The sequence below is a fragment of the Chlorocebus sabaeus genome, chromosome 9 (genome assembly GCF_047675955.1).
Source record: "Chlorocebus sabaeus isolate Y175 chromosome 9, mChlSab1.0.hap1, whole genome shotgun sequence".
In the NCBI taxonomy this organism is placed as follows: domain Eukaryota; kingdom Metazoa; phylum Chordata; class Mammalia; order Primates; family Cercopithecidae; genus Chlorocebus; species Chlorocebus sabaeus.
This window is the reverse complement of record NC_132912.1, coordinates 115742994-115770617: the sequence shown is the minus strand read 5'-3', so window position 1 is coordinate 115770617 and position 27624 is coordinate 115742994. Positions and strand designations below refer to the sequence as shown.

Below are 27624 nucleotides of genomic sequence, written 5' to 3'. Positions count from 1 at the left end.
CTTTCACTGGTGGGGGAGTGACGGGTGGTGCAGGTAGGGACCACAAGGTTGGAGGCTTAAATATTTGAATAACAGAGTCCAAGGGAGGAGGGTAAACGCACACATCAAGTTTGATCATGGATTTCCAAGATCTCTTACATCTGTGAGATAACCAAGGAGCTTACGATCCACCAGCCCTGAAGTCCTCAGGCCTCCCAAATAAAAAATGCAAGATTTTGCCTAGATGTGATAGGGTTCTGAGGCAGCCAGGACTCCACATGGGCGGCTACTAGGTCATCGTCACACAGCAGCCAGCCACAGCTGCCTCACGCTCAGCCACGACAGCCGATCCAGCCGTTGCGGGCGGCATCTTCTCCTTGGGGACACAGCCTCTTTCCAACGACACTCTTCCCTACGTATTTCGGGCATTCCGTGATCACACAACGTACCAATTTACGCTTCCGCATCTAGAAACACAGTCTTCTGGGAAAAACCTGCTCTTTTCGGTATGGCTGGGGAGTTGTGCCCTAGCTTGTAATTTGGGTTAAGGAAGTGACTTCCTGACTGACAGGAAGCAGGAGCCGAAGCTGACTTCAGCTCCCTGCAAACCCCTGGCTTGGAGAAAAAGCCTGAAGTTCTCCAAGAGAAGATAGCTACTTATCGGGGAATCTTCCAAGAACAGGAAACTTCTCCCCTGACCACCCCCTCCCCCATTTATTAAAACAAGTTTATCTAAAAAACAACCCGAGTGCATTCGGTCCTGAAGAAGTAAGCTCGGTCACTGCTTTTGCAACAACACCAGTCCTTTTAAGGCTTCTAAGGACATGATTACCAGTTGAGTTGTGAACTTTGCCCAGATAAAGGCCAATACACCAGGCTTTGCTGTTTGTTTCTCGAACCAAGTAAATTCAAGTGTGAACAGAATTCTGGATCTCCTCTGTGCCTCCAATTCCTTCTCTCAGACATGGTTACTTCCTGCCCCCCACCCCTTTATCACTAAATCCATTTTTATGGAGCGTCAAATACATTTTGTTTTTTAAAATTCCAACCACTTGATTTTTATTCTAACTGAGCATTCTGAAGAAGAACAAACACTAACAGGGTATCCGCTGAACGGCTAAAATGTAAATGTTATCAGAAATCATACTTCCTTTCCTAAGCCTACTGTCACATCCACCGGGGGCGGATAATCTACACGCCAGCAAGCTTTAAAAACTGACAATATGCAAGGCTAACATTCAAATTTAAAAAGAGACACCCTGCTGTTCCTTCACACACACACACACACCCCAAAAATGGTATGCAGAAATATGGAAGTGAATGGCAGATAATTAAGGAGAAAAAAAATCTGCTCTTTTCCTATTACTTACTGACACGTGTAATAGTTTCTAAATAAAAAATGCGATTTTCTGTCTTTTTTCTCCCCTTCTCCAAGCAATTTCCCAACCAGCTTTGGGCAGTAAACAGTTAATATTCCACTCTCCCTGCTGCCTTGAAAACCAAAGGAACAATTGAGACATTGTCCAGTGAACAAGACTCCCAGGGACTGACATTTTTGTTTATGTCCCAGTTCTCAGACTGTCAATTTCCACTAGGCACGTTAAAGCCTGACCCGCGCACCAACACAGTCCACCGCGAGCTGAAAGGGCTCCGCTTCATTTATTTTATTAAAGCTTCGGTGTCTGTTTTTGATTCAAACTCCAAACCTCCCCAACCCCCGCCTTTTCCCCAGAAAGTTGCCTCCTAACTCTGAGACTGTGTTGCAATTCCTTCTTGGAACACTTTGCCAAGAAAAGTAACAAAATATTTTTGAATACCAATGTTTGCACGGTTTTGCCAAAAAGGGTAGGGGGTGGGAGGAGGACCTGAACAAGTGGCCCAGCCTTGAAAGCCGCATGTTTTTATGGAGTTTTGAAAATATTCCGCTGAAATGATATGCAAACCGGTACCTACGGTGACCTAACGTCCAAACTCTGGCACTTCAAAAACATTTAAAAGTCCTCCAATGCATCCGAAAAAAAACCAAACTTCAGGTTCAAAAACAAAAAGCGTACATCAATATTTTCCTCCCAGTTGATGCCACTGCCTGACAAATTGTCTGAATTATGGCCCTAAAGCTTCCCCTCCCCACCCCACTTTCCTACTCTTTTTATCCCCCCACCCCCACCCTTTTGGGGCATGGAGCGGGGGTGGTTGCATTAGTGATTTCGCAGGTTTGGGGTCCTGCTCCTGACACTTTATCTCCATGAAAAGCATACACAGCAGTGAGCACCGTTTCCTGCTTGCAGAGTGGGCATTAACTAAATCACACCCTATGCAGCAGCTACGGAATGCAAGAGCATATGGCATTGTGCAAGGATTTACGGAGGAATAAAAGCAGCGATGCTGGCCTGCTGCTTACTATCAAACCCTGTCACTCTGTGCTTGCGGGTCTCTCTCTTTCCCACTGGCCCAAGCCCACCTCTCCATATTAAGGTACAGCGCACACGCGCGCGCGCGCGCGCACACACACGCACAGCTCACGACCCAAAACCTGGAACTTTTACAAGGAACAGGACACGGGAAAGCCACATGGATCCAACCCCCCTCAGACTTATTGCTCAGATTGGAGAGACAACACCTTCTTTTCACAAACCGACCAGGAAGCAAAAGGAAGGGGCTGGGGTTATGAGTTGCCCGGAGGATCACGTTGTGGAGTCCATGTTGCCCTCAGGGACCCGACACCAAAACCCTGTATAAAACCACATTTTCCAACGAACCATCCATACCTTTCTTTTCCCTCTCACCCACTCCAAAAACAGCATTTGGCCATCTTCCCATTGCAGACTCTTTGTTTAGAATGGAGGATTCCCCGCCCCCTTTTCATCTCTACTCTAAAGGGCCTCTTCAGACCTATTCAGAGCCTCCTCAGGCTCCCCAAGCTGGGGCATCAGACACTGAAATAAATGGTGATACTTTTATGGCATATTTGAATGTAACAAGCCATTCTCTCCCAAAAGGAAGCCCTGTTGGGCAGTCACAAGTTGTTACTGAACCAAGGTTGAAAGAATCCCTAGGGGCCAAAGGTAAGATTGTAACATTTACAGCCACCACCTTCTTCCCCCTTTAAAGGCCCTAATGAACCCACATAGGGCACACGCAAGACATTAAGTTCTTCCTGCCAGAAGCTTCTAATTGCTCCATGAGGGTCCTTCTAGGCAAGCACCACAGCTCCGACACCTCCCACCGTTCACATCTTAGTTTGGTTCTTCCTGACTCTCCATCTGAAACAGCCCCCGGCCCAGTCCCTCTCTGTCTCACTGTCCTGCTCGTTCTCTGACATGGCTCCTGTCACTGTGTGAAATTACCTTGCCCATTTTCAGCTGACAGAGAGCACAGAAAATAAGACCTTAGCTACGAACTGAATGACCACTGAAAAGGTCTGGCTTTCCACCTGTGAAAAGCCGCCTCCCTTTCCTCTGAGCCTTAGTCTCTTCCTCTGTAAAATGGAATAGTAATGCTTAGCCCCCAAAGGTCATAAGGATTAAAGTAATATATCTAGAACGTGGCACATCCTGTTAAGTAGCCAACAGATTTATTTCTATTTTATTATTTATTAATGTATTTAAATTTTCCCCTATTACTTATTTGTTTACTGCTTTTCATCTCTATGCCTTCCTCCCTATACCCTGACCCCCAACAGAAGTCCCATGAGAGCAAGAATATTTTCTTGCCCACTGATATATTATTCCTAGGGGCCAGGCTCAGTGACTCACGCCTATAATCCCATCACTTTGGGAGGCCAAGGCGGGCAGATCACCTGAGGTCAGGAGTTCGAGACCAGCCTGGCCAATATGGTGAAACCCCATCTCTATTAAAAATACAAAAAGTTAGCCAGGCGTCGTGGTGCACGTCTGTAATCTGAGCTCTTCTGGAGGCTGAGGCAGGAGAATCGCTTGAACCCAGGAGGCTGAAGTTGCAAAAATATATATTCCCAGCCTGTCTTGTCTCCCCATGGGTAATCACCAAGTATGTGTTTACAGGGTAGGAGAGACAAGAGGAAGGGAGAGAAACCAAGCCAAATGTCTGGCTTCTCAGTTTGGGCAACCAGTAATCACTGTAATGGTCATCACCTACTCACAGCAACTTTCCTCAAGTGACATAAAGGGATAAGAACAAATAAAAAGATCTCCAATGGTTATAAGTGGTTTGCGGTCTTCTGACATACACAGAGCAGATAGCATTTCAGTCCTGGCCTCCTATTTCTGCACGCTTCCTGGAAAACGCAGAGTCTGGGAGATGTTTGGAAGAGACTGTTCTGTAGAGGCCCAAGGCAGGAACTGTGCCCCAGGAAACCGCCCTCAACTACCCACCAGGCAGCCTCTCCCAGCCTGCCCATCTGAGGCTATGACGCTTTTCCAAGTGGCAAATGAATCATGTCAGACCAAAAGCCATTTTAAAAGTACACTTTGTAAAAAACCCATGCTACAGCACATTTCATTTATTAATTATGCTATGGATTAGGGATCAAAGTGGTAGAAATCTCAGTGTACTCGAAATAAATGGCTTTTGTGGTTACCTAAATCCTTGGAGTCCCCTGGAATGTAATTCCTTAGGCAAAAGCAGCTTCCCAGACTTCTTGCCCCCCCCTCCAATAATATGGGGGAGGGTGATTACTCAGCATCAGACTTGCATGATGCAATTATTTGGGCTTTTAACGTTTCAGTTACATGAAATATGGAACTCTTCCTTTTGAACTGCCCTCCTGGCGACGGGTTTTTAGTTTCTATTATTGAGTCTCAGGCTCTTCCCCTTCTTCCTGTCCTCTACCCTCACTGCCCCACTTCCAATTAGATTCAAATTAAAAATAACATATAAAGATGTTGGGATTCAAACAAATCCCAATTTGCAAGAAGGCAATGGGGTGCAGTATTCAGCAACGAGCTTTGTGGTCAGAAAGGTCTGGATTTGAATCTTGGCTCTGCCACTTACTTCATAAATTATCTAACAGCTTTAAGCTCTGGTTTTCTTATCTCTAAAATGGGGATAAAATTGCTTCAAGAGGACCTGTTGCTAAGACTGACGAGATAAAATATAGAAAGCTTCTGTTCCAGAGTCAGGAGAGCCCAAGACATCAGCTGTACGTGACCAAGAATTATTTATTGCCCTAGCACTTTCAAGTTTTCCAGATATGGGTCCAGTCCACAATTTTTGTATCTTGTTCTAAGTGAGTTGCTTTAAATTATATTTAAAGCCTAGTTTAAAAATCAACCCCTTGCTTAGATTCCTACCAACGAAAACTAATTTCCTTCAATGTGACTGTTGGAGAGCAGATGTCCAATTAAAATCAGAGTTCCCGCATCAACTATCTGTAGAATTCGGAGCTACTTAAGAGTGGGTACAAAATAAAAGCACAGAGGAAAATACAGATGAATTTGAGGATATTAAAATTTAAAACTTCTTTCTTTCAAAACCCATCTAAAAGCTAGGCACAGTGATGTGCACCTGTGGTCCCACTATTCAGGAGGCTGAGGCAGGAGGACCTCTTGGTACCAGGAGGTGGAGGCTGTAACACACTATGCACTTTCCTATGAATAGCCACTGTAATCCAGCCTGGGCAATACAGTGAGACTCCATCTCTAAAATAAAAGGTAAAAATGAAAACCCATCTAAAGCAATATTTTAAACCATCACAGCCTAGAAAAAGTATTTCCAACACATATAATCAAGTTTTCAACTTATATAAAGAGCTCTTATAAATCAATAACAGAAAACTACCTGATTCTTTAAAATGAAGAAGGCATTAAACCAGGCAAGCCACAGAGGAGAAAATAAACATATGACCAGATGCTCAACCTCAGGAGTCATCAAATAAATGCAAATTAGGTAAGATGCCATTGTATACCCAGCAAACTCGCAAAAATTTCAAGTCCAACAAGATCAAGCATGGGTGAGATTATGAGGAAAGAGTTTATATGCTGGTGATGGAAATACTCATTGACCCAATCAACTGATCCAGTTGTTCCGGAGAGCTTGACAATAGCATGTGAATTAAAATTAAAACCAGCAAACCAATGCCCGACCAATTCCTCTACTTTGGTATGAATCCTAGAGAAACTCATATATAGGTACCTACATACACTTGCCCAAAGGATGACTATTACAGCATAGTCTGTAATCTTAAAAAACTGTAAGCAACCTCATTAACCATCAATACAGAAATAGAGAGCTGTAGTATTTCCATACAATTAAATACTCATAAAAAGAATGAGCTAAATTTCAATGTACAGTGTAGATAAAATTCATATGTAATGTTGACTAAGAAAAGCATGCTGCAAAATAAAAATTTAAAAATAAAGAAAAAAACAAAAAGAAAAGAAAAACATGCGGCAGAATGTTATGTGGAATGTGAAGCCACTTATGTAAAAGTTAAAAACCACTAAGATTATTTATAATACATAGGTTAATATAAATAGATGTCAATAAGTATAAAAACCTGAACTCGGTTTTCATATGAATAACAGCCTGGGAGGGAAGATCATGGGCTAGTAGGTGAAAAAAGATTAATAATTGTTATTTTAGGTGGCATGAATGTGTTTGTTATCCTTTGTACCTTTCTGCATTTTTTTGTTGTTTTAATTTTAAAAAGAGCTAGAGAGCAATCAATCTCTCCTGTCCGGGAGAACAGACAGAACAATCAGATACAGCCACTTAACACAGGGAAGCCCACCTCTGACTTTTCTCCCCAAAGCTTGTCAGTGTGACAAACTGAGACAGACACCCTAAGGGGAACTGCCAAACATCATGGCAAACCCCAAAACACAAAGATCCAAATTCGTACAAAAGACAGATGAGGGAGTGTCTACACATAGTGTTACATGATTGGCGATTTAAGAGAAATGCAACAACCTTCCGTCCATTGTAACTTACCAGAAGGATTTGTGATTTACCCGCAAGTTTGCAGACACACACGGTATAAAAGGACGTGTAATTTGGGATGAATAGAAGGCTCATTGTGATGCGTATCTCCCTTTTTTGGTTCCTTTCTTTTGCCATGAGTTCATACCTTTTCCTCCTAGGAACCCACAAAGCCTCACTTCCTCAACAGGAACTAACAGCATCACAAAAGAATGACAGGCCTCCAGGTTCCCTGGTGTAGCCTGACCGGCACCAGCCTGGTCTGGTGTCCGGAAACCTGCTTCTCCCCGCCTGTATGTGTGCCTGATTAAGGCAGCATAACACGGAAGGGTGACAGCCCTGGCTCTGATGTGAGACTGCTTGGGTTCAAATTCCAGCTTGCCGCCTCCCAGCTGTGTGACCTTGAGTACATCATCTTCCCCCCAAGTCTCAGTTTCCTCATCTGCCAAACTGGGATAATAACAATAGCTCATTCATAAGGGCGTTGTGAGGATTACACCTGACAACTTCATAAATTACTTAGAAAAGGCCTGGAGCTAGTAAGTACTCAGTGAACATCCAGTATTACCATGATCTTGTACTTCTCTCTCCATTTCTCAAGGCATCAGTTCCATAACTATCAAAATGAGGTTTTTGGTATCACTAGACCTCTACGTTTTCTTTCAACATGTGAATTCTGGGATTAAGTCTAATATTAAAAGAAAAATCAGGAACAGGGGAGCTAGCATGAGAGAGAACCAAAGCTCTGGTCTATCATTTGCAGACTTTGTAGTAACTGAGGCTCCAGGACAGTGCATGACAAAAAGCTCCCAAAGCCTCATCCCTCAGCTTCTGTTCTGACCTCTGGTATCACACGCCTGCGCCCAGCAGTATCCCGACAGTCCACACCCTGGCTCCATATCCAGCAGGTTCTACTTTGCCAACTGAAAACTTCTGGAGGAAATTCACATAGGCATCCAGACACCAGAGCACTTAGCCAAGCCCAACCCTGCTGGCCTCTGTATGCGGTGCTGGCCACCCCTGGAGTCTCAGCCCATTTCCCCCAAGCCAACGGCCCGCCCTCCCGCTCCTTGACCAATGTCCTCTCTACCCACTCACTTCTTCCACACAGACATGCAAACACGCACTAGCTCACCGTATGTCCTTACTGCCTCGCAATGGGTTACATTTTTCTTTTTCTTTTTTCTTTTTTTTTTTTTTTTTTGAGACAGAGTCTCGCTCTGTCGCCCAGGCTGGAGTGCAGTGGCGCAATCTCGGCTCACTGCAAGCTCCGCCCCCCGGGTTCCCGCCATTCTCCTGCCTCAGCCTCCCGAGTAGCTGGGACTACAGGCGCCCGCCACTGCGCCCGGCTAATTTTTTCTATTTTTAGAAGAGACGAGGTTTCACCATGGTCTCGATCTCCTGACCTTGTGATCCGCCCGCCTCGGCCTCCCAAAGTGCTGGGATTACAGGCGTGAGCCACCGCGCCCGGCCATGGGTTACATTTTTCAAATTATGTTCCAAAACTGAACCATGAGATTGTTGGCATTAGAGCTGTGCCTGTGTCCTATGCCAGGCTTGAACTCACAGTGTAGCAGATACATCGGGAAGAGGGCATCATGGGTTTGCAGCAAAAAAGAATCAGATAAAAAAGTTCGTTTGTACAGTTTTAAAAAGAACAAAGAACCCCTCTTCTCCCAAATTAAAAGTTTAGATAACATTGAAGTTATCACCCTCTTAGAAATACCTTGATTTTTATATCATGCAATGTCTAATAGAAAGGTGGGAGGAAAAGAGAACTGCAGAGTTCACTACTGAAGTCCAGTTTCAGTAACTCTCAGAAATATGACTAGATCCACTGCAATCATTCACAGGTAGAATGCCTAAAAATGAATCCACACTTCAAGCTTGGCCCATGTGTCATGTCCTCAAGACACATGGGTCATGGAGAGCAAAGAGACATCCCAGCCGTGGGAGGAACAAAGTGGGATGCATCAAGCCAGTCAAGCCACAGTCCAGCTCCTGAGCCTACGTCCTTTTCCTTGGGTACATCCTCATTCTGGGTTCGGATGAAAAATGTTCCTTTCTCCCATCATTTCATTTGGAACAAGTTTTTAAATGGTGAGTCAGTAGGACTTTTGTTCCCCAGGACATCTAAATGGACATTTGACAGGGCTCCGATAGATCCAGTAGGGGGCTCAATTTCTGACACTTTCCCAAAAGCTCGACTGCCTAAAACAGCAATGACAGCTGTGACACCTCTACAGCCCCCTTCCTCTCTCCTCTTTCAGCCTTGGCGGAAATTAATCCATCAATGCATCCTTCCCCTGGAGGCCCTGACACATACGGCCTCAGAATCTCTCAACACACTGCTCCCAGCAGACGCCACCCAGCCTGCAGTCCAGGTACAAACACTGCACTCGGCTCAGAGTCCTCGGATCGACACTGTAGCCTTTCGGAGCTGCAGGATCTTCTCACGGTTTCTATGTGTCTTAAAGGAAAATGTACAGAACCTTCATCAAATAGTGAAGTTGTAATAATCAGTCAAACAGAAACAAACAACTGTATGCTCATCTTGCCACCAATTTTCCATGATTTAAAAAATAATGCTTATAGTAATACAAGTAAGTGTTAATAAGTAGAGGAGACTACACAACACAGGTTAAAGTGACACCTTCTTATTTATGTTATTACATTATTGTGACATTTTTCAACTAAATTTCATACTATTAATTATCTAAGGGTTCTTCAGTTGTCCCAAGGAGCAAAAATAAGAGAGCTTTAGGGCAAAGAGGAGTATGTTAAACAGAAGCCAGAAAAGAAAACTCTGAGATATCAAAAATATGAAAATAAGAATTTCACAAAAATACCTAAAGTTCATTTTCAGAATTCCCCAGAACCACAAGAGAGAATCACAGAAACTCCTTTTTTTCATACCAGCCTCTCTTTAGAAATCATTTGTGGGGGATGATGGTGTATAATAAGTCTCCTTAAAACAGTCCTCAGACGAGCACAAACCAACCTGTTCTTAAAGAAAGCAAGCACGCTCTAATCTTGTAGGGCTCTATTTATGTAGCGATAGAAGAATCAGTTCATGTTCCAGCATTTTTAATTCAAAAGCATTAAAAATCCAAAAGAAAAAGCATGTCATTTTTTATTATAAACATAAAACTTGGCAGACTATTAGTTAGAATTCCTTTGGTTGTAAGGGACAGAAAACTATCTCCAACTTCATTCCTTACTGAATAGCCCAGGATTGGAACTGGCTACACAGAACTCCATGGTGCCATAAAGGCATTTCCGCCTCACCCATTTTACCCTTCTACAAATGAGGGTCCTCTACTGAGTCGGGGGTGTGTGCATATATATGTGTTTATGTATGTGTGTGTGTGTTTGTGTGTGTGTGTATGCATGTGTATGAAGGCAGTTGCAAAGAGCCAGATTTAGATCCTCTCTGCGTGTAAAAGACTCATAATAAATATCACATATCTGCCCCTTGCCTAATCACATTTGCAACAGAACCAAGTGGAACAAGGGAAGTGTAGTTCACCACAATGAAAGAGTGAGGGTGGAGATAGGAAACGGTATTATCAGAAAAAAAAAATGTGTAGAGACAGATGTCAGCTTCAGAACCTTATTGCACTTTGAATGCTTGATTTCTTATGCTGGGAGTTCACACCTGGGTGTTATTCTCAATACCTGAAAACAACTTCATAATTTAAGGGGAAAAAAGCATAGGCCAGGCGCGGTGTCACGCCTGTAATCCCAGCACTTTGGGAGGCCGAGGCGGGCGGATCACGAGGTCAGGAGATCGAGACCATGGTGAAACCCCGTCTCTACTAAAAATACAAAAAATATTAGCCAGGCGCAGTGGCCGATGCCTGTAGTCCCACCTGCTGAGGCAGGAGAATGGCGTGAACCTGGGAGGCGGAGCTTGCAGTGAACCAAGATGGCGCCATTGCACTCCAGCCTGGGCGACAGAGCAACAGAGTGAGACTCCCTCTCAAAAAAAGCATAATAATGGCCAACTCAGTGCTTTTCAGAAGTGGGATGGGAAGGGGCTCAAGCAAGACGGTGGGAAAGATGTTTGGCCATATTCTAAAAATGGAGATGGCTCTCCCAAGCTCACTTATTAGCCTTTGACAATGTCTTGCCTTGGTCACTGTAATTCTGAGTCTCAGACATTCCTTCATTTATGAGCTTTGGCTGAAGGGGGCTGCCACCTTTTTCCAAAAAAACAACTTTTTTTCCTGAGTTCCAACTGAATCATCCCAAAAGTTTCACCAGAAGCCCTCTGCCCAGTCATGTTCCCCTTCAGTTACAAGACACTGTTTTTAGACTGTATTTTCTACCTCCGCCCATCAAGGTTGGTGTCTCCTTTCAATCGGAAAGGGCTGAGGGGAAACACTTCTCTTGGTGTGTTCTTGAGTTGGGTCTAACTTTCCGGGAAGAGTCAGAGGTATGGCTCAAAGACAGGACTTGATAACACCCCCACCTCGGGGACAATGGGATGGATCAGTCCCCAGGGCTGTGCTGCTCTCAGCTTTCCTTCCTTCTTCGGCCTTTTCAAATGCTTGCTGTTTTTTTCACCCCAGCACCTGAGCAACACAGGCAGTGTCCTTGTGAGAGAAACAAGCAGCTTGTGCCCTCAGAGCAGGGAGACAAGAGTAAAGCCTTTATCCCACTATATTTGGACACACGGTGACCCCATCTCATTCAAGGCTAGGTGATGCACTTAATCACGGTCCAGGATCCGCCGGCTATGCAGGCTCGGGCTAGAAAACAGACTGCTTCACTTCTTCAGCAGCCTTACGTTGCAGTCAGGCTGCAACTGGACACATGGCATGCTGGGCTCGGATGTGGCACAGCTGGGAAGCATCTGGGTCACTCAGGGTACAACACTGAAAACCTCAGCCACGCCCTGCTGGATGAGCCAGGGTCTGATGAACAGGGACCTGCTCAGCCTACAGGTGACCCCCAGCCATCTCTCCTCCACCAGCACAAACCTTGAAGCATGGCCAGCGCCTGGGCGTAATGGCACCTAGGCTCTCCATTCTAAGCTCTTGGGTCTCAAAGCCCCACCTTTCAATCATGTGACAGGACAAAGTATCTGTTCATCACTGCTTTGGGCCTCTTTCCAGAGATAAAATTTATCCCGACTTTCAGTATTGAGGTCTGTGATGTGATCTGTCTAAGGCTTTCAAAGGCCCTCTCAAAGTATGGGAATGAGCTGTGGAGACCAGAGATGGATGATAGGCTGTTACAAAGGTAGGAAGCAAGAAAGAGACCAGCAAAGACACACTGGCGACATCCAACTGAGAGATGATGGCACTGGACTCCAGTAGTAATGGCAGAGGTGGTGATAAGCGGTGGATGCCACACGCGCTTTGAAGGTAGAGAGGACACGCTTGGTCCCGTGGGATGGGCTGGCGGGCTGAATGTGGGGTGTGAAAGAAAAGAGCAATCAATGATGCCGCCCAAGGTTTGAGGCCTAAGTAATGGGTCAATGTTGCTGAGCTTTACTGAGATGTCAAACACAAGGAGTAACAGGTTTGGAGCTAGGGAGAGAGTGCACTAAAGACATGGATTCTGGGAATGCTAATTTCCTGTCTGGCATTCAAATGGAGGCTGAACCTGGCACTCAGAAGAGAGTTGGAGCGGGGGTGGCAGGCAGCAGAGAGGAGGCAGAGGCCTGAGTAATTATCAGAATACGGTCATTCTTGCCTGGATATTCCTGGGCAGCTCAGCTAACCTGCTGAATTTGCACATCCTTATGTGTAAACTGGACATAGCAATACACTTTCCAAGCCAGACCCCTACGGGTCCCTTGCGCCTGAGTTTCCAGTACACCTCAAGGGACAGTTCTGAAATCCAGTTGTTCTCTCCTTTTATGATAATTAATTTAAAAAGATGAAAATCTGACCTGCAAGCCATTAACAAAACAATCATCAAATAACTTCATACAGCCTACCACATCATTCTTAAAATGTATCTATTGCCCATAATCAACAATCAAGTCCTAGATTTCCAAATTGGGCTCTCTCTTAAAGAGCCAGTGGCCCCATCCCAGGATTCCTCAGGAATAGACAGTTTAAACCAAGACAGAGAAGAGATAGGAGCCCTCAGCCTGACTTTCTGGAGCTTTTGTGCAACCACGTTCCACATAAATGCTGCTGTGGCAATTAGACACGCTCCACTGTGAGCTGGAATGTATAAGGTTGGATTAGCAAGTTACTGGCAAACCATGCAGTGTCATAACCCAAAATTACATTTCCCCAAAACATGCTGCCCCATCAGGTAGAAAGTAGACACACGTCCACGCCCTTGTGCTCACCAAGATGGTCCTGAACACTTTCAGGTCACGATGAAGTCACACTCATTCCAAACAAAATCAACTCCAGTCCCTAACCAGAGATTGGTTTTCTGCTTAATTAACGAAGCACCATTGTGGGAAGAGAGAGCCGCACGTGAAGAAATCAACCACAGAGTTCCTTGGCTTCAAGAAACTTACAATCTGGTTGGAGAAGCATACCCCATCCACAGAGTTAATCAGCGAGACAAGAAATGACAAGCAGGACAGGCTGGGTGCCAAATGAACAATTTTGTTTTATTTACTGGAAAGATAAACATAGTCAAAACCATGAGTGTAGCTCTAAGTAGGCGCACATTAATTTAAAACAGGCTCCCACGCTTCGTAAACAGAGCAGGTGCCGAAACAAAAACAGCTTTCCAAAGTAGGTCCCAATCTTGCCCCTCTTGCTGGGAAGAGCTCTGCAGTGTTAGGAAGTCCCACTCTAGGGAAGGCCTCCAAGCCCCCTGCGGAGTCAAGATCCTGCCCTAAAGAAACTCTTTCACTTCGCATACCCCAGTGCTTCCCTAAACCTATTTTAGGAGAGAAACCTTTTTTCCAGTAACCTTGTTAACATTCAGCGAAACAAATGTCAGGAAACGCTAGCCCCAAGCTGAGCTGCCAAAGACTCTTCCCCCAAGCACAACAGGCCCCAGCTTGAGAAATGGTCAAGAGCTGATTTGAGAGGCTGCCAGCCCTCCCCACATTCATTGTGGGCTGACCTTAATCACAGGAGCCAACGGCATCTTTGACAAGTGGGTACATTTTCCCAGAAACATAACTCAGGGTCATAATCCTGACCCAGCTTACACATAGCATAGAATAAATAGTATCTGTGCCCAACAATATGCCATGAAAACAAAGATAATAGAACTAAAAAATTCTGCAAAAAATGTGAGGTTATAAGAGTATACTCAAGACCTCTAAAATAGTCCTAAATGAACTGAGTATATTCAGGGGCTGAGGTACCTAAAACATATAAAAGTTATGCTGTGAATTATCTAAAATAAACAGCTGACCTTGAAGCCTACCAATCATTCAAGAAACCATCGTTTCGTTTGCCTGTTTTGAAGGTGGAGGACCCGGGGAGGCTGACTTGGATGGGCGGGGTCTCTGTTCTAGGGCGGGGTGGAGTTACGGGCATGTCTCTCTCCAGGGAAGCTGAAATTTTTTTGTTATTAAATTCCCCAGAGACATTAAAATCATTCCAACCATAACTCTCTTACGTACTGCCGGTAGTTATAAACGTTGAGAACTTTCAGGAAAATAATCTGTGGCTATGTATCAAGAAACTTTTTAACACTTTGTTCTTTTCTAACTTCTGTCCTAGGGGTCTACCCCAAGAAAATAATAAAAGCGGAGGGGGTGGGGGACAAAGATATGTGCACAAAGATGATCATCACAGGATCATTCACAGTAACAGAAACAAAAGGAGACAATCTAAAGACCCAACAATATGGCATTGATTCAGTAAATTGGGGTTTAATCATATTATGGACTGTTATGTGGTCATTAAAAATCCTTAAGCATTTTAATGACATGGGGAAGTACTTATTAACTACAGCAATTTTCATTTTAAATAAACAGAAGGTTGGAAATACTGAGCACTATGAGCTCAAGTATGTTAAAAACAAATATAAATATTCATACACTCAGAGGAAAAAAGGATAATTTGGTATATTTCTAAAAGGAAAATATACCAAATCATTCATAATGTAATCTCCGAGTGGGGAGATTATGGGCTGTTTTCCAAACTGTCTACAATGAACATAAAGCTTATGAATGAAGAAAGCGACGTTTAAAAATAAATTTCACTTACTTTAGAGGTAGAACTTTTAAATACAAAATTAGCAATTCCCATCCTTAAGTAGTCTAAGATACCAGTCACTGATGAATTGAATTACAACTAATAATCATTTTGAAGAGAAGACCTGGGGGTTTCGAGGAGTACAACAGCTACCTTCAAATTGTCAAGATATGCAACTTGAAGCATAAGCAGAATTAAACAGCAAAACATGAATTAAGGAGATGAGCATTTCCAGGAGAGAGACTGCAGCTCCCTAAAGGCAGAACTCTCTTAAGAGTTCATATTGTACCAAAAAGAAACGGTCTACCACCAGGAGATAGAGACCCCATCTCTGGAAGTGTCCAAGAATATCGGGGGAAACAGACAGCTACCAAACAGTGCTGAAAAAAATGGGGGAGGGCAGTTGGTGAAATGGCATGTGATTTTAAGGCCCTGAAAATTGTTGTGATTCCAATATGCAGAGGCTACAACTGAGGTCACACAATCCTTCTTGATGGGATATCTTCTACTGCCATGGTGTCACCTGCCACACCATGGACCCAAACCTCAGGAACTTCAAAACTCTTCACCAGAGGACAGAGCTTCTGGGAGGAGAGAAGGAAGCTTTGGACATCTGACCATGGACTCTATCATGGCCCCATGTACGCTTTGGAGTCTACACCACCCACTTCCTTCAAAGCACCACTGATCCCATCGACCACTTCTTCTCCACCAAAAGATAACCTGATTGCCTGGTTCTTCCTATTAGGTACTCATAGTTCTCCTTATAAAATAATGTTTTGGCAGTGCCCGAAGGCTTGCTTTATATCCTTAGACAACACAGACACCCTGACCACAGCCCTGACTGCAAAATGGGAAAGTTCTGACTCAGTGGCTGCTAGGAAACACAAGTCAACTCTTCTAGAGAGTCTGGCTGAGTCATAGATAAATGAATAAAATAAATGAAAACAAAGTATATATGCAGTAGAGAAAGTGGAGATAATCCGAAAGTAAAAGATTTTAGATACTCAGTACAGGGTCACACCCCATATCCCCCAAATGTCCTGCCCGCGGAAAATACGCTGGCCCTCCCCACCATGTGTCAATGAGCCCTTTGTAGTAGTCACAGCACGACACCCAGAAGCCCAGTCTCTGACCACCCTGATGCATGTCCCACTCTCCAGTGAAGCCAGCAGGCCTCCTCCAGCCATGCCCACCACTCCCAGGTGGGGATGGGGTCCCTGGGATTCCCAGGGCTCCAGGCCACTCTCAGTACACCACACACATTGTGCTCTAAGCGCTCACTTAATTGTCTCTTTCCCAGCTTCTCTGAGGAGGTTGAGAGGATGGTGTGCTCTGGAGCCAGGCTGCTTTGTTTCACATCCTGACTCCCACAACTGGGCAAATCCCCACCTCCCTGGGCCTAGTTCCTCCTCTCTCTAGAATAAGGGTAACACAGCCTCTGAAGCAACTGCAACAAGCCTCGTGTAGGAAGCGCTACAGTCTTTGTTGCTGTTATCGTTCATCGACTCCGTGCTCTCTCGGTGTCTAGAATGCTTTTTCCCACACTAAACATTTGCAGAAACAACGAATGAATCAATCAATGGCAAATGCAATCTCTCCAAAAAGACAACGCTTCCACCCCAAACCTGCTCTTCCTCCAATACTCCCCATTCAGTGAAGTGTCTCCAGCTACCTACCTTTGACTCTCCTTTCTCCCTCAATGCCAATATCTAACCTATCAGCAAGCTCCGCTGCTGTTTCCTCCACATCTCTATTTTCACCATCCCCGCTGCCAGCTTAACACACGCTCCTATTGAAACAGCCAACCTGCTCAAGTGACTCCCCAGTGTCAAATCCTCACCATATGCTGCACCCCACGTCACTCTCCCGGAGCCCTGCCCAACCTCTAGCCTCCTACCTGATTTCCTGCCTCTGTCCAAACCAAGCACTTTTCCCTTGAGGACTTTCATACATGTGTTTGCTTCTGCACACTCCCCAGCCCTTCTCCTGTTCCTTCATGGGGCCAACCCCAATCAAGTCTTCAGATCTCACTTTTAATGCAATTTCCTCAGGGAGCCGCCCAGGCCTGTAATCCCCACCAACTTCTCAGCTGAAATCAGGTCCCCCTGGTCATAGCCTCATGGGCCCTCTACTCTTTGAGGGCACCTGGCGCAGGGCCTCCCGCAGAGGTAGGGGCCACCGTGACTTTGCTGGTGCTCAGCAGGCAGCAGAGAGCCTCCCAACACATGCCACATCCCAGCAAGCATCCAGAATCCAGGTCAAACATCCCATCGAAACAACACATGTGTTTAATAACCAAGAGGGTGCTCTCTAGGTAGCGTTTTAAAAAATTAATTATGGGTAGGCTCCCGTGAACTCTTCAGAAACAAAAAGCAAAGGTTCAGCATGCCCTCTGAGCTTCCTTGAAAATGCACAGGGTAGATGGCAGAGACTTTCTCTGAAGCTCTACCCATCGTGCATTATTTCGTAAGAGTTTTCCACTCTCTTGCAGCATTTAAGCAATAACAACAAGAAAAGTACCCCACCACAGTCTGGCAGGCTTTGTTCCTCAGGATTCAGTCTGCTTTCTTATCCCACACCTCCATGCTCATTACACAACAAAACACACCAGACCAAGAAGCGCAAAAAATCCACCCCTAGGTAAAATTCTACATCGACTTCAAAAGGAAACCCCCAAGATAAAACTGTAGGAACTTTTGAAGCCTTTTGCCATTTTGTAAGACATATACTATACCAAAATACCACCATTTGGGGTACAGAATCTTTTTTTGCTGGATACAAAGGAGGCTAAATGAAAGTCTTTGTATAGCAAAGACACCAGAGGTGGTATCCAGGGAGCGGCTTCTAACCCCACAGCTTACCAGCCAAGACTGACTCAAACTCTACCACTCAGCACAACTTAGCTGCTTGGCACTCATTTTGTAAGAGGGAAAAAGGCAGCAAAAAATTAAAAATATAAATTTCAAAACTCCACCAAGAAAGAAAAAGAGCTTAGTTACATGAATGCAAAACTAGGACTGGGGAGGCTGGGGGGTGGGGGTATCTTGGAACTTGTGGCTAATGTCTCCGAGTTGTTAAGAAGTCCATGAATTTGTTGGGGGATGTGGGGAGGGAAGAAGGGAGAGGGAAGGCGGGGAGGAGGAACGCAAAGACTAATGCCTTGTATAAACTCCCAGTTTGGGGCCAGCCAATGAAGACATCATCCCTGTTGGAATCAATTTCCTCTCTCCTCTGAACACAGATTAGGAATCACTGGATTGTAACAAACGAGATGCTGTATCAGCTACAGGAACTAAAATTTGTGGAGTCTATTCTTAATTGAAATATCATTTGATAAGTTGACCTCCACTTGTTAAGAACATTTATTCTACACATCAATTTTTTCTAATGTGGTAGCCCACATACCACATGAAAATAATCCAATCAGATTAAAGTAGTCCAGCGAAATGCTCTCAATCCCCACGTGAAGATTCTGCCCCAAATGGGTACTAGCAAAAGTTATTCTTCTTAGCAATCTGTGAAAGTTGTAGTTTCGAATGATTAATAATAAACACTGAATACATCCCTAATTCTCCAAGCAAGACAGTAGAAATAATTATGAAATAGCTTGGCCCAAAAGTTACAACAATTCCAAATTTCGGAGAAATTAGGAAGCAATCCTTAGACAATTATTTTGAAACATGTCTGATGAAACACTGCGATGTGACAATGTCTTACTAAAAAGAATGAAAAGCAAAGTGTGGGCAAGAGCCCCAAGTGTCTGCAGAAAAGTTAGTGCTTCATCAGCGACTCCAAACAAGAACCAGACCCTCCGGCCGATGTTTGACTCTACAAAGACCCAAATGACGTATCAGCCACCATTCAGAATGCGCCCTTTACAAACACAGACACACCATACCAGCCAAGGTACAGCTGGTTTTGGTTGGCACATTGCCTTACATTCAGCAAAAATATAATCATAAATCTGTAGTCTCAAGGTGTATGCATCCTCAATCCCCAAAACTAGAGGTGACCAGGTGGATGGAGGTCAACAACACACAGCCTTTCTTCCACTTTACTTTCCTATCTCCCTCAAATAATTCCTCCTCCCCAGACATCCTCCTCCTCACCCCTGGTGTCAGGTGAAGACTGCAGAAAAGCCCCATCACAGGGCTGACTGATAGAACCAAAGTCGCCATTCATGACAAGCATTCAAGTATTTCACAACGGTAAACCACATTTGTCCTTTTGTCCAAGTTCATGGCTTTTCCCTTCACCCCAGCTCCCAGAGCCCACCTTCCTCCACCAGCCCATCCCCTCTAGGCAATGGCCATTCCCAGGTCCCTTTAGCACAGCAGAAAGCACAAAAGATTGTAGGACAGTTGCCAGCTGTGGCTGCTTTGGACAAAGGTCTTCAACTACAAGATGGTGTGTATGTCCCAGGGGAGCTGCTGTGGGTCAACACACCTGCTAAGACACAGCAAAGGAAAAAGGGGCCTAAGCCCCCTTGCTGTACCCCTGGCCAAAATCCACACAGGCTCTGGAAGGAATGTTTTGTCATCTCCTCCAGATCATTAACTTCTATATAGGAAAATGAGATGCTTAGGGCCTAAGTTGCGGCAACTGTTCTTACGGAATTTGGGGTGGAGAATCATTGCTCTATCCAAATGGACGAATCCCCACTCTTGCACGGGGGTAATGCCCCCTGGCATGGGGCCCACAGAGCCTGTGCCACAAACACAGGGGCTGTGTCCACTCTGAACTACTGCCAGGATTCGCATATTCTCTCCTCACTCAAACAGAGAAAACAACGAAGAGATTTTAAAGATAATGTCCTTTCTCTGTAGCTAAAAAATAAATGTGGGAAATTCCCATCAACCATTGCCAAAAGCAGAGAAATAAATTTCACAGCCTGGACCACGCTGGGAAATTCAGGGAGGCGGGAAAAGTGAAACAGGCTTCTTCACTTTATTCTCTAGGTGTCTAGAACTGTCATGCTTTTTAAAAAAATCTCTATGTTTGTTATGAATTTTTTTTAACAGGGCATTCACTTTCAAAGAAACCTGCATTAGAACCCCCAACCAGCAACTTCTTTACACCTATGCACTGTCCCTGACCATGACTCAATTTACAGTCAGCAAAACAGAACCAACCACAGCAAGTTACTTTCACCTCCCGTAGGAGAGAAGACACCACAAGGCTCTAGAAAGGGAGCAGAGAACTGGATCCAGGCCTTGCTCTGGCCACTGACTCAGCGTGTGACATTGGGCAATTCACTTAAGGCATCTCTGGGCCTCAGTTTCCTTTTCTGAGGGCACGTTGGGCCTAAATGATCTAAGGTCACTTCCGGCCCTGAACTCTTGACCTTATAGGAGCAGACATAATTATGAGCATCCATTTTATTGTGGAGTTGGAAGAAAGGGGAAGCTTCTAGCAAATGTCAATCTTCTTTCTACATGCCTCGTTTATACCATAGAAAAGAAGACATTGTCACAAATGATGACTCAAAATGTGGTTTTACAAAAATAAGTTATTTTGTGATATATACACACACATATGAGAGAGGTATAACTCATTAAATAACACATGTTCAGTTACAGCAAGCTCCAAAATAAGGAGGCAGTTAGCCCAAAATGGCAGAATGCATCTTAAGATTTTTCTACTTAAGAAACTTGTTTTGCAATTTTTAGAAATTACAATATAGAGGTAAAATGTATTTATGATTAACATCTTGTGATACTTCAATGAAAAATACATGATTGATTCATGCTTTGCATAATTCTACCTGTCATGGATGGATTCATTATAAAAATGTGCCTTCCATTAATTATTTCAAAAGCATGAAGTCCAGCTCATGATATATAGAAGGGAATCTTCAAATAAGGCTGAGCCATCTTCTCAAGAGGTTAATTTATAAATTCCACTCTTAGAGCCTACAAAGCTCTAAGAAAATACATTAAAAATATATGTAGACATACACTTGTAGTCTCTTAGTACTAAAAACAAATGTTTTCTCTATCGAACCCACATACTTTCAAAGTCATAGATGTATAGATTAAATTCCATTTTAGCCTTTCTGAGTTCATTTCTACTCTAGGTTTACAAATCAAGCCAGCCCAGATGACATTTGTCTAATGTTAGTGTAGAATGTTACCAACAAATATTAAGATAAATTGGGGGAGAGGATAATAGGCAAGTTTCAAATCCAAGACCCCCTTCTGAGTTTCCTAATTCCCTCTTCTTCACCTCACCTCCCCTGAATGTATTTTTATAACTGCTTTGATACCACTTCTAGTCTCCTCCATACCATGGTGATTGTGTCCCATAAACTAGAGCCCGCAAGGCTAGATTCTAACCAAATACATGGAAAAGAGTGGAGGAAAGGTTTGTAAAATTTCTGGGTAGGTTACAGTCATTAAGGTCCAATAGCAGAAAACGAATACCTTATAGACATAAGCTATATCCAAGAATATTTCCAAAGAAATTTTGTTTAAAGAAAGAGAAAAATGACAAATAAGGCCTGTTATCATCAAAAAAGCATTTTCTTTTTCACCCCCTCAATAAAGGAAGCCATCATCTCTGGGAGGTTACTTACGACAATGTGTGCCGGCGATGGGGACCGGGCATCCTTGAGGGCTTGTCTACTCTGCAGGCTCCCTGCCTGGACATCAAGCAGTGGCCATTTCATCTGGAGATACTGGCGAGAGGAAACAAAAGTGAAATGGAAAACAATGAATTCAGAAAGTAAACGCAGAACAGTTAGCCCAAGAAATAACTGTGACACGGGTCAGAAACTAAAAAACATGCAAGCATGCAAATAATCATTTAAAAAAAAAAAAAGCATGCGATACCAATAGGTTCTTCCTTAGAGCTCAAGTTCAACAGGTACACATATAGAAGATTAATGTTACTAGCAACTGTATTTTTTATCTTTGCATTCAAACTACAGGGTAGCTTCAGAAAAAAATGATTTCATTGCTACTACCTTAATTGGGTGGGGGGTGGAGGGCAGTGGGAGAGGTGGGGAGGGAGAGGAATACAGAGCTATTCCAAAGGAAGTAAAACACAAATCTCAAGCCAGAAGTGTCCTAGGAAACCATCAATTCCAAATCTGCTCCTTCTCAACCTCTGTTTTTCAAATGTCATCATCCTTCACTTTAAAGGAAGTCAAGTACATGTGAGCAGCTATCCTTTAGGTAGCAAAAGCTATTTGAGTACGGTGAGCATGCAGTTCCTCACACAACCCAAGTTTACTCAACAAAAATTACTTCTTGGTAAAAGATGCACGGTGCCAGACACAATGTATCTCACCTCAAAAGACCAGAGGAATGCTTTAGTATGCACGGGTTTACCGTAGACATAAAAATAAAGGTAGGCCGGACGCGGTGGCTCAAGCCTGTAATCCCAGCACTTTGGGAGGCCGAGACGGGCGGATCACCAGGTCAGGAGATCGAGACCATCCTGGCTAACACGGTGAAACCCCGTCTCTACTAAAAACACAAAAAACTAGCCGGGCGAGGTGGTGGGTGCCTGTAGTCCCCGCTACTCGGGAGGCTGAGGCAGGAGAATGGCGTAAACCCGGGAGGCGGAGCTTGCAGTGAGCTGAGATCCGGCTACTGCACTCCAGCCCGGGCGACAGAGCAAGACTCCGTCTCAAAAAAAAAATAAAATAAAATAAAGGTGTAAGTCAATTCTGTCTGTTCCCACCTTCCTCCAAACTAGGAAATGAATATACGGCCCAAGGGAGCTACTTCTGTCAAAAGCAATCCATTAGCTTTCAGTGAGATTTGAAGGATGAGTTGCCCCAGTTCCTCATTTTGCAGACAAGGTAAAATGAGGTGAGGTGGCTTCCCCAGTCACAGGGGTACTCAGCCCATGTATAAGAAACTCTTTTTTTTTTTTTTTTTTTTTTTTTTTGAGACGGAGTCTCGCTCTGTCGCCCAGGCTGGAGTGCAGTGGCCGGATCTCAGCTCACTGCAAGCTCCGCCTCCCGGGTTCACGCCATTCTCCTGCCTCAGCCTCCCGAGTAGCTGGGACTACAGGCGCCCGCCACCTCGCCCGGCTAATTTTTTGTATTTTTAGTAGAGACGGGGTTTCACCGTGTTCGCCAGGATGGTCTCGATCTCCTGACCTCGTGATCCGCCCGTCTCGGCCTCCCAAAGTGCTGGGATTAGGCATTTAACTTCCGTTGGTAACATTACGACAGTTTCACTCAGGAAACCAAATGGAACTTAGACACAATGCTTAGAAGCACATGGAGACGAGCCTTTATGTTTCCCACAGCCAACTCACTAATCCATCAGTTAATGAATGCTTGGAGGGGATATAAGGAGACACCTTGGTCATTTTGGAGACCTCCTCAAGCAAAATATATGGTTGGTTTTAATAGTAATTCTATAGAAGACTTTACTCAATGAAAACTGAGTACTACTTGCTTTGTGTACAGGCTGTGACAAGCATTAGGAGATACAAAGATGTCTGCTCTCACGAAGCTTGTTTCAGCATGAGGAGCCTTACAGACACAGGTAAATCAAGACAGAATATGGTGACACTGTGACAGAGACTCAGGGACTCAGGAACTTAGGAAATGCCAAGAAAGATGACAGAATTTCTGGGACACGAGACTGGGGAAGGCTGCACAGAGTTAGGTCTTGATGGTCAGAACAATTTCAATAGAAAGAAAAAAGACAGGAAAGGATAATACAGAATAGTTTGCACAAATCCCACATGAGACAGAAGTGCCAAAGCCATCCACAAGTCAGCCGACGAGTTCCTCAAAGATACGACCGCTCGGCAAATTCAAACCAAATTTGGTTATACTTAAAGCTAGAAGATCACTGCCCAAGAACTACCTGCCAAAGTGCACAGTTGATTTTCCCATGATGTCTAGGATCTATACAAGGTGGGTATGTCTGCTACAAATTCAGAGCCTTCACCCAGAGGCCTCCCATGGTGAGCAACCTAGATATTAGTCTCGTTGTGTCTGTAACTCGTCACAAGACCCTGCATCGAATCCCCTTGCTTCTGTGGTCTCTGCTTTTTCATCTGAGTACCGAAGGAGTTGTCCTATCTGTCACAGGGTATTAGGTGGGGAGTCTGTCCCAAACACTGAAGGATTTCTAGGACTCCAAGCCCCCAGACAGTAAATACAGGAACCCCTCAGTCATCCTTACCATCTTACCACTTCCAATTACCTTCTCTGGGAGCAGTATCATCTCAAGTTGAGAACCACTGAAGTAAATATTTCCAGAGTCTCCATCTGTAACCCAGGCCAGAGGGCTCTGGGAATCTGACTGCCCCGTCTCACCCCGACTTCTTCCCATTCTCACTTACCACATAACTATATGCGCTGCATTGGTCAAAACCACTCAATAGAGTCATTTCCTTGAGGCCAACCAAAGTGGACACCCACGAACACTCACCTCTCCATCTCATAAAAACCCGTGAACAAAAACGCCAAATGGAATCGAACCCATCTACACCCCAAGCTGTCCCTCAGTGGGGAGAGCTACATTGGTGGACAAGTTTTCATCTTTGACCACCTGCAAAACTGACTTGATTACATCCAAATACTAGCTCTGTCGAATTAGGAAACTTGGGCTTTGTTGAAGGTAACAGACCTGCCCTAAGGACCCACCCAAGAACTGTCATACTCATAATACAATATTAACATGGAGACTTATAATTCTTACTTTACATAAAAGCTTCATTGTGTGCCACATCCAATCTCCATAGGCTACCTGCACCACATATTTTTATGAGCCTACATTTCAGCGCTCCAAGCCTACAATACACATAATTTTCAATTATGTTAGGGCAGCTCAGGATCATTGCCTATATAACATTACTGTTGGAGGAAATGAGACTCGGCCCCACTGCCCAGAGAGAGCTAACCAAATCCAGATGGTGCAGGAAGACAGCCCTAGTCCTGCTGATTTGCAGGGACTCCACAGTGACAGCCCCAAACTCTCCTTCCCAGTGCAACTTGATGCCACAGAACCGCTGGGTACACACAAATCCAAGCCCGTTCCTTGAATCTTAACTGGCATTCAGGCTGATGAAGTGCCTTTTGGGGAAATAAGTATTATGTCAGGATTTTCTAAAGGAAGCTATTAACCTTCTCCAAAAGTGATGGGTTTCCCAGCTTCCTTCATCTTCTACAATTGGTCCTTATTAATAGGGAAAATAAATAAATAAAGGGAAGAAAAAGGAAATTAGGTACTATTACAGCCTAGAGGAAAATTTTTTCCTTCCTGGAGACATTAAGCAGCAGGAAATTCTATTCTGTTAGGTCCTAAAGGAAGACCTGAAGGAGGGGGCATCTCAGATTTACAAAAGGGCTGGAACCCTGTGCCACGTTTTCCCAACCATCTGACTTGGTTTTATATCCTTTTAGGGGAGGGGGAAAAAAAGTTACCACCATCCCACTATAAAAACAACAGTGGGCTCCAGCTCTCTTCCTCTTAGGCTGTTCAACGTGGAAATTATGAATTGCCTACAAAAACATTAAACTTTTCAACAAACTGCAATCACTTGGGGCTGTGGGAATTCCTACATTGAAAACTGTTGGAAGGGAGTCTGCTCAACTTTCCTTTAAAAAAAAAAAGAAAGAAAGAAAGAAGGCCATCTTGGCTTAAGCATTTCATCCTTTGTTGAATAATAATGTTCTGATCATAGCCCATTAGAGTTTTTCCCCAAATCATATTTTATGATACGTCTCAGGGAGCTTAAGTCAAGCTTTGGACCTGTGAGCAAATCTTGAAATACGTACAACACCAACGGCCCGACAGGAATCAAAGCAGCTGAAAAGACTGTTAAATTGCCAGCAAAAAGAAAAAGGTAAGCATCTCTAATTTCTTTTTTCTCCTCTTCTACCTCCCCCAGTGAAAACAGGGAGAAAAGGCAACTGAGGAGAGGCTCCTTTAGGAATTAGTCTTAGCAGAAACTGGCATCTACTAAAGCCAGACGGATAGAGCCTGCTCCCATAGAGGGGACTTCATCTTCAAGAATCTTCCATCAGCGGCAAGAATGTCGAGGATGAGCTGCTCCGAGAACCCACCCCCTTACAGCCGCTACTGAGGGCTCTGTACACATTTCTTTTCTAAACAAGCAGAAAATTTAAAGGGCAGATGATGATGATGATGATGATGATGATGATGGTGATGATGATGATGATGATGATGATGGTGATGGTGATGGTGATGTGGCAACAAAGTTGCCAGGAAACTTCACATCCTTGATAAAACACCCATGTGGTTTCCAGTATTTCCAGTATTTCCTTTCAGTGACTCTGCTCCACAGATGGACGGGCAAGTGGAATTTGTCCCCTTATTTGTTCAGGGCAGGGCTGGCAAACTTTTTCTGTAAAGCGCCACACAGCAAATATCTTAGGTTTTGCGGCCCATACGATCTCTGTCGTAACTACTCGACTCAGCCCTCGTAACTCGAAAGCAGCCACAGGCAGTGAGGGTATGTCTTGTATCATGGCCGCGCTCCAATAAAACCTTATTTATAGACACTGAAATGTGAATTTCATATCATTTTCCTGTGTCAGAAAATATTATTCCTCTCTTGATGTGTTTCAACCATTTAAAAATAATAAAAGTGCTGGGTGCAGCGGCTCAGGCCTGTAGTCCCAACGCTTTGGAAGGCCAAGGCCAGAGAATTGCTGAAGGCCAGGAGTTCCAGACCAGCCTGGGCAACAACAGCAAGACTTTACAAAAATAAAAACAGTTAGCTGGACGTGATGATACATGCTTGTGGCACATGCCTGTGGGTTCCAGCTACTCAGGAGGCTGAAGCAGGAGGATTGCTAGAGCCCAGGAGTCTGAGGCTGCAGGAGCCATGATTGCACCACTGCACTCTACTCTGGGTGACAAAATGAGACCCTGCCTCAAAAAACATTATTAATAATGATAATAAAAAGTCATTCTTAGCTCACTGGCCAGACAAAAGCAGGTGGCAAGCCAGTTTTGGTCTATGGGCCATAGTTTGTCATGTCCTGGTTAGGGAATAAAATTGTAGAGGCCTGCCCATATCAGATGGGCGACGGTGCCTTCCCTTGCTGGGCCTTCAATCCAAACAGCCAAACACAGGCATACAGAAAAGCATGTCCAGTGGCCTAAAAGCAATGTTTCGGATTAACTCAAGTTGTGAGGGAAAAGCTTGGAAAAAAATTTGAACCCTTTGGCTGAAGCCCCCGTCACAAGGTCTAACCACAAGACCACAATCACACCAAAATAACTATCCCCTCTTTTCCAGAATGGAAGTCTAAAAATCCCTGAGCAATTCTGCCTGGAAAAGGTTCAGAGTGAGACCCTGTTGAAAGAAAGAGAGAAAAGAAAGGAAGGAAAGAGACAGAAAGGGAAGGAGAGGGAAGGAAAGGGGAGGAAAGGGAAGGAGGGGAGGGGAGACGGGAGTGTGGAGGGAAAAGGGAAGGGAAGGGAAGGGAAGGGAGGGGAGGGGAGGGGAGGGGGGAAGGGAGGGGGGAGGGGAGGGGAGGGGGGGAGGGGGGAAGGGGAGGGAGGGGAAGGGAGGGGAAGGGAGGGGAAGGGAGGGGAAGGGAGGGGAAGGGAGGGGAGGGAAAAGTAAAAGAAATTATGATTTTTTTGAGATAGAGTCTTACTCTGTT

The 27624-nt window shown here is 44.4% G+C and overlaps 1 protein-coding gene across 50 annotated transcripts in view; it reads right to left on the bottom strand.

Annotated features, from left to right (window-relative positions):
- Positions 1-27624, bottom strand: part of TCF7L2 (transcription factor 7 like 2) — a 219728-nt gene that overhangs the window by 106382 nt on the left and 85722 nt on the right. For all 50 annotated transcript variants that reach the window (XR_012094049.1, XM_073019359.1, XM_073019366.1 and 47 more), the window contains one exon: positions 21589-21690. Coding sequence is in view for 49 of the 50 variants with exons in the window: in XM_073019359.1 (XP_072875460.1) it covers positions 21589-21690 (102 nt within the window). In the remaining variant the exon portion in view is untranslated. The remainder of the gene's footprint in view (positions 1-21588; positions 21691-27624) is intronic.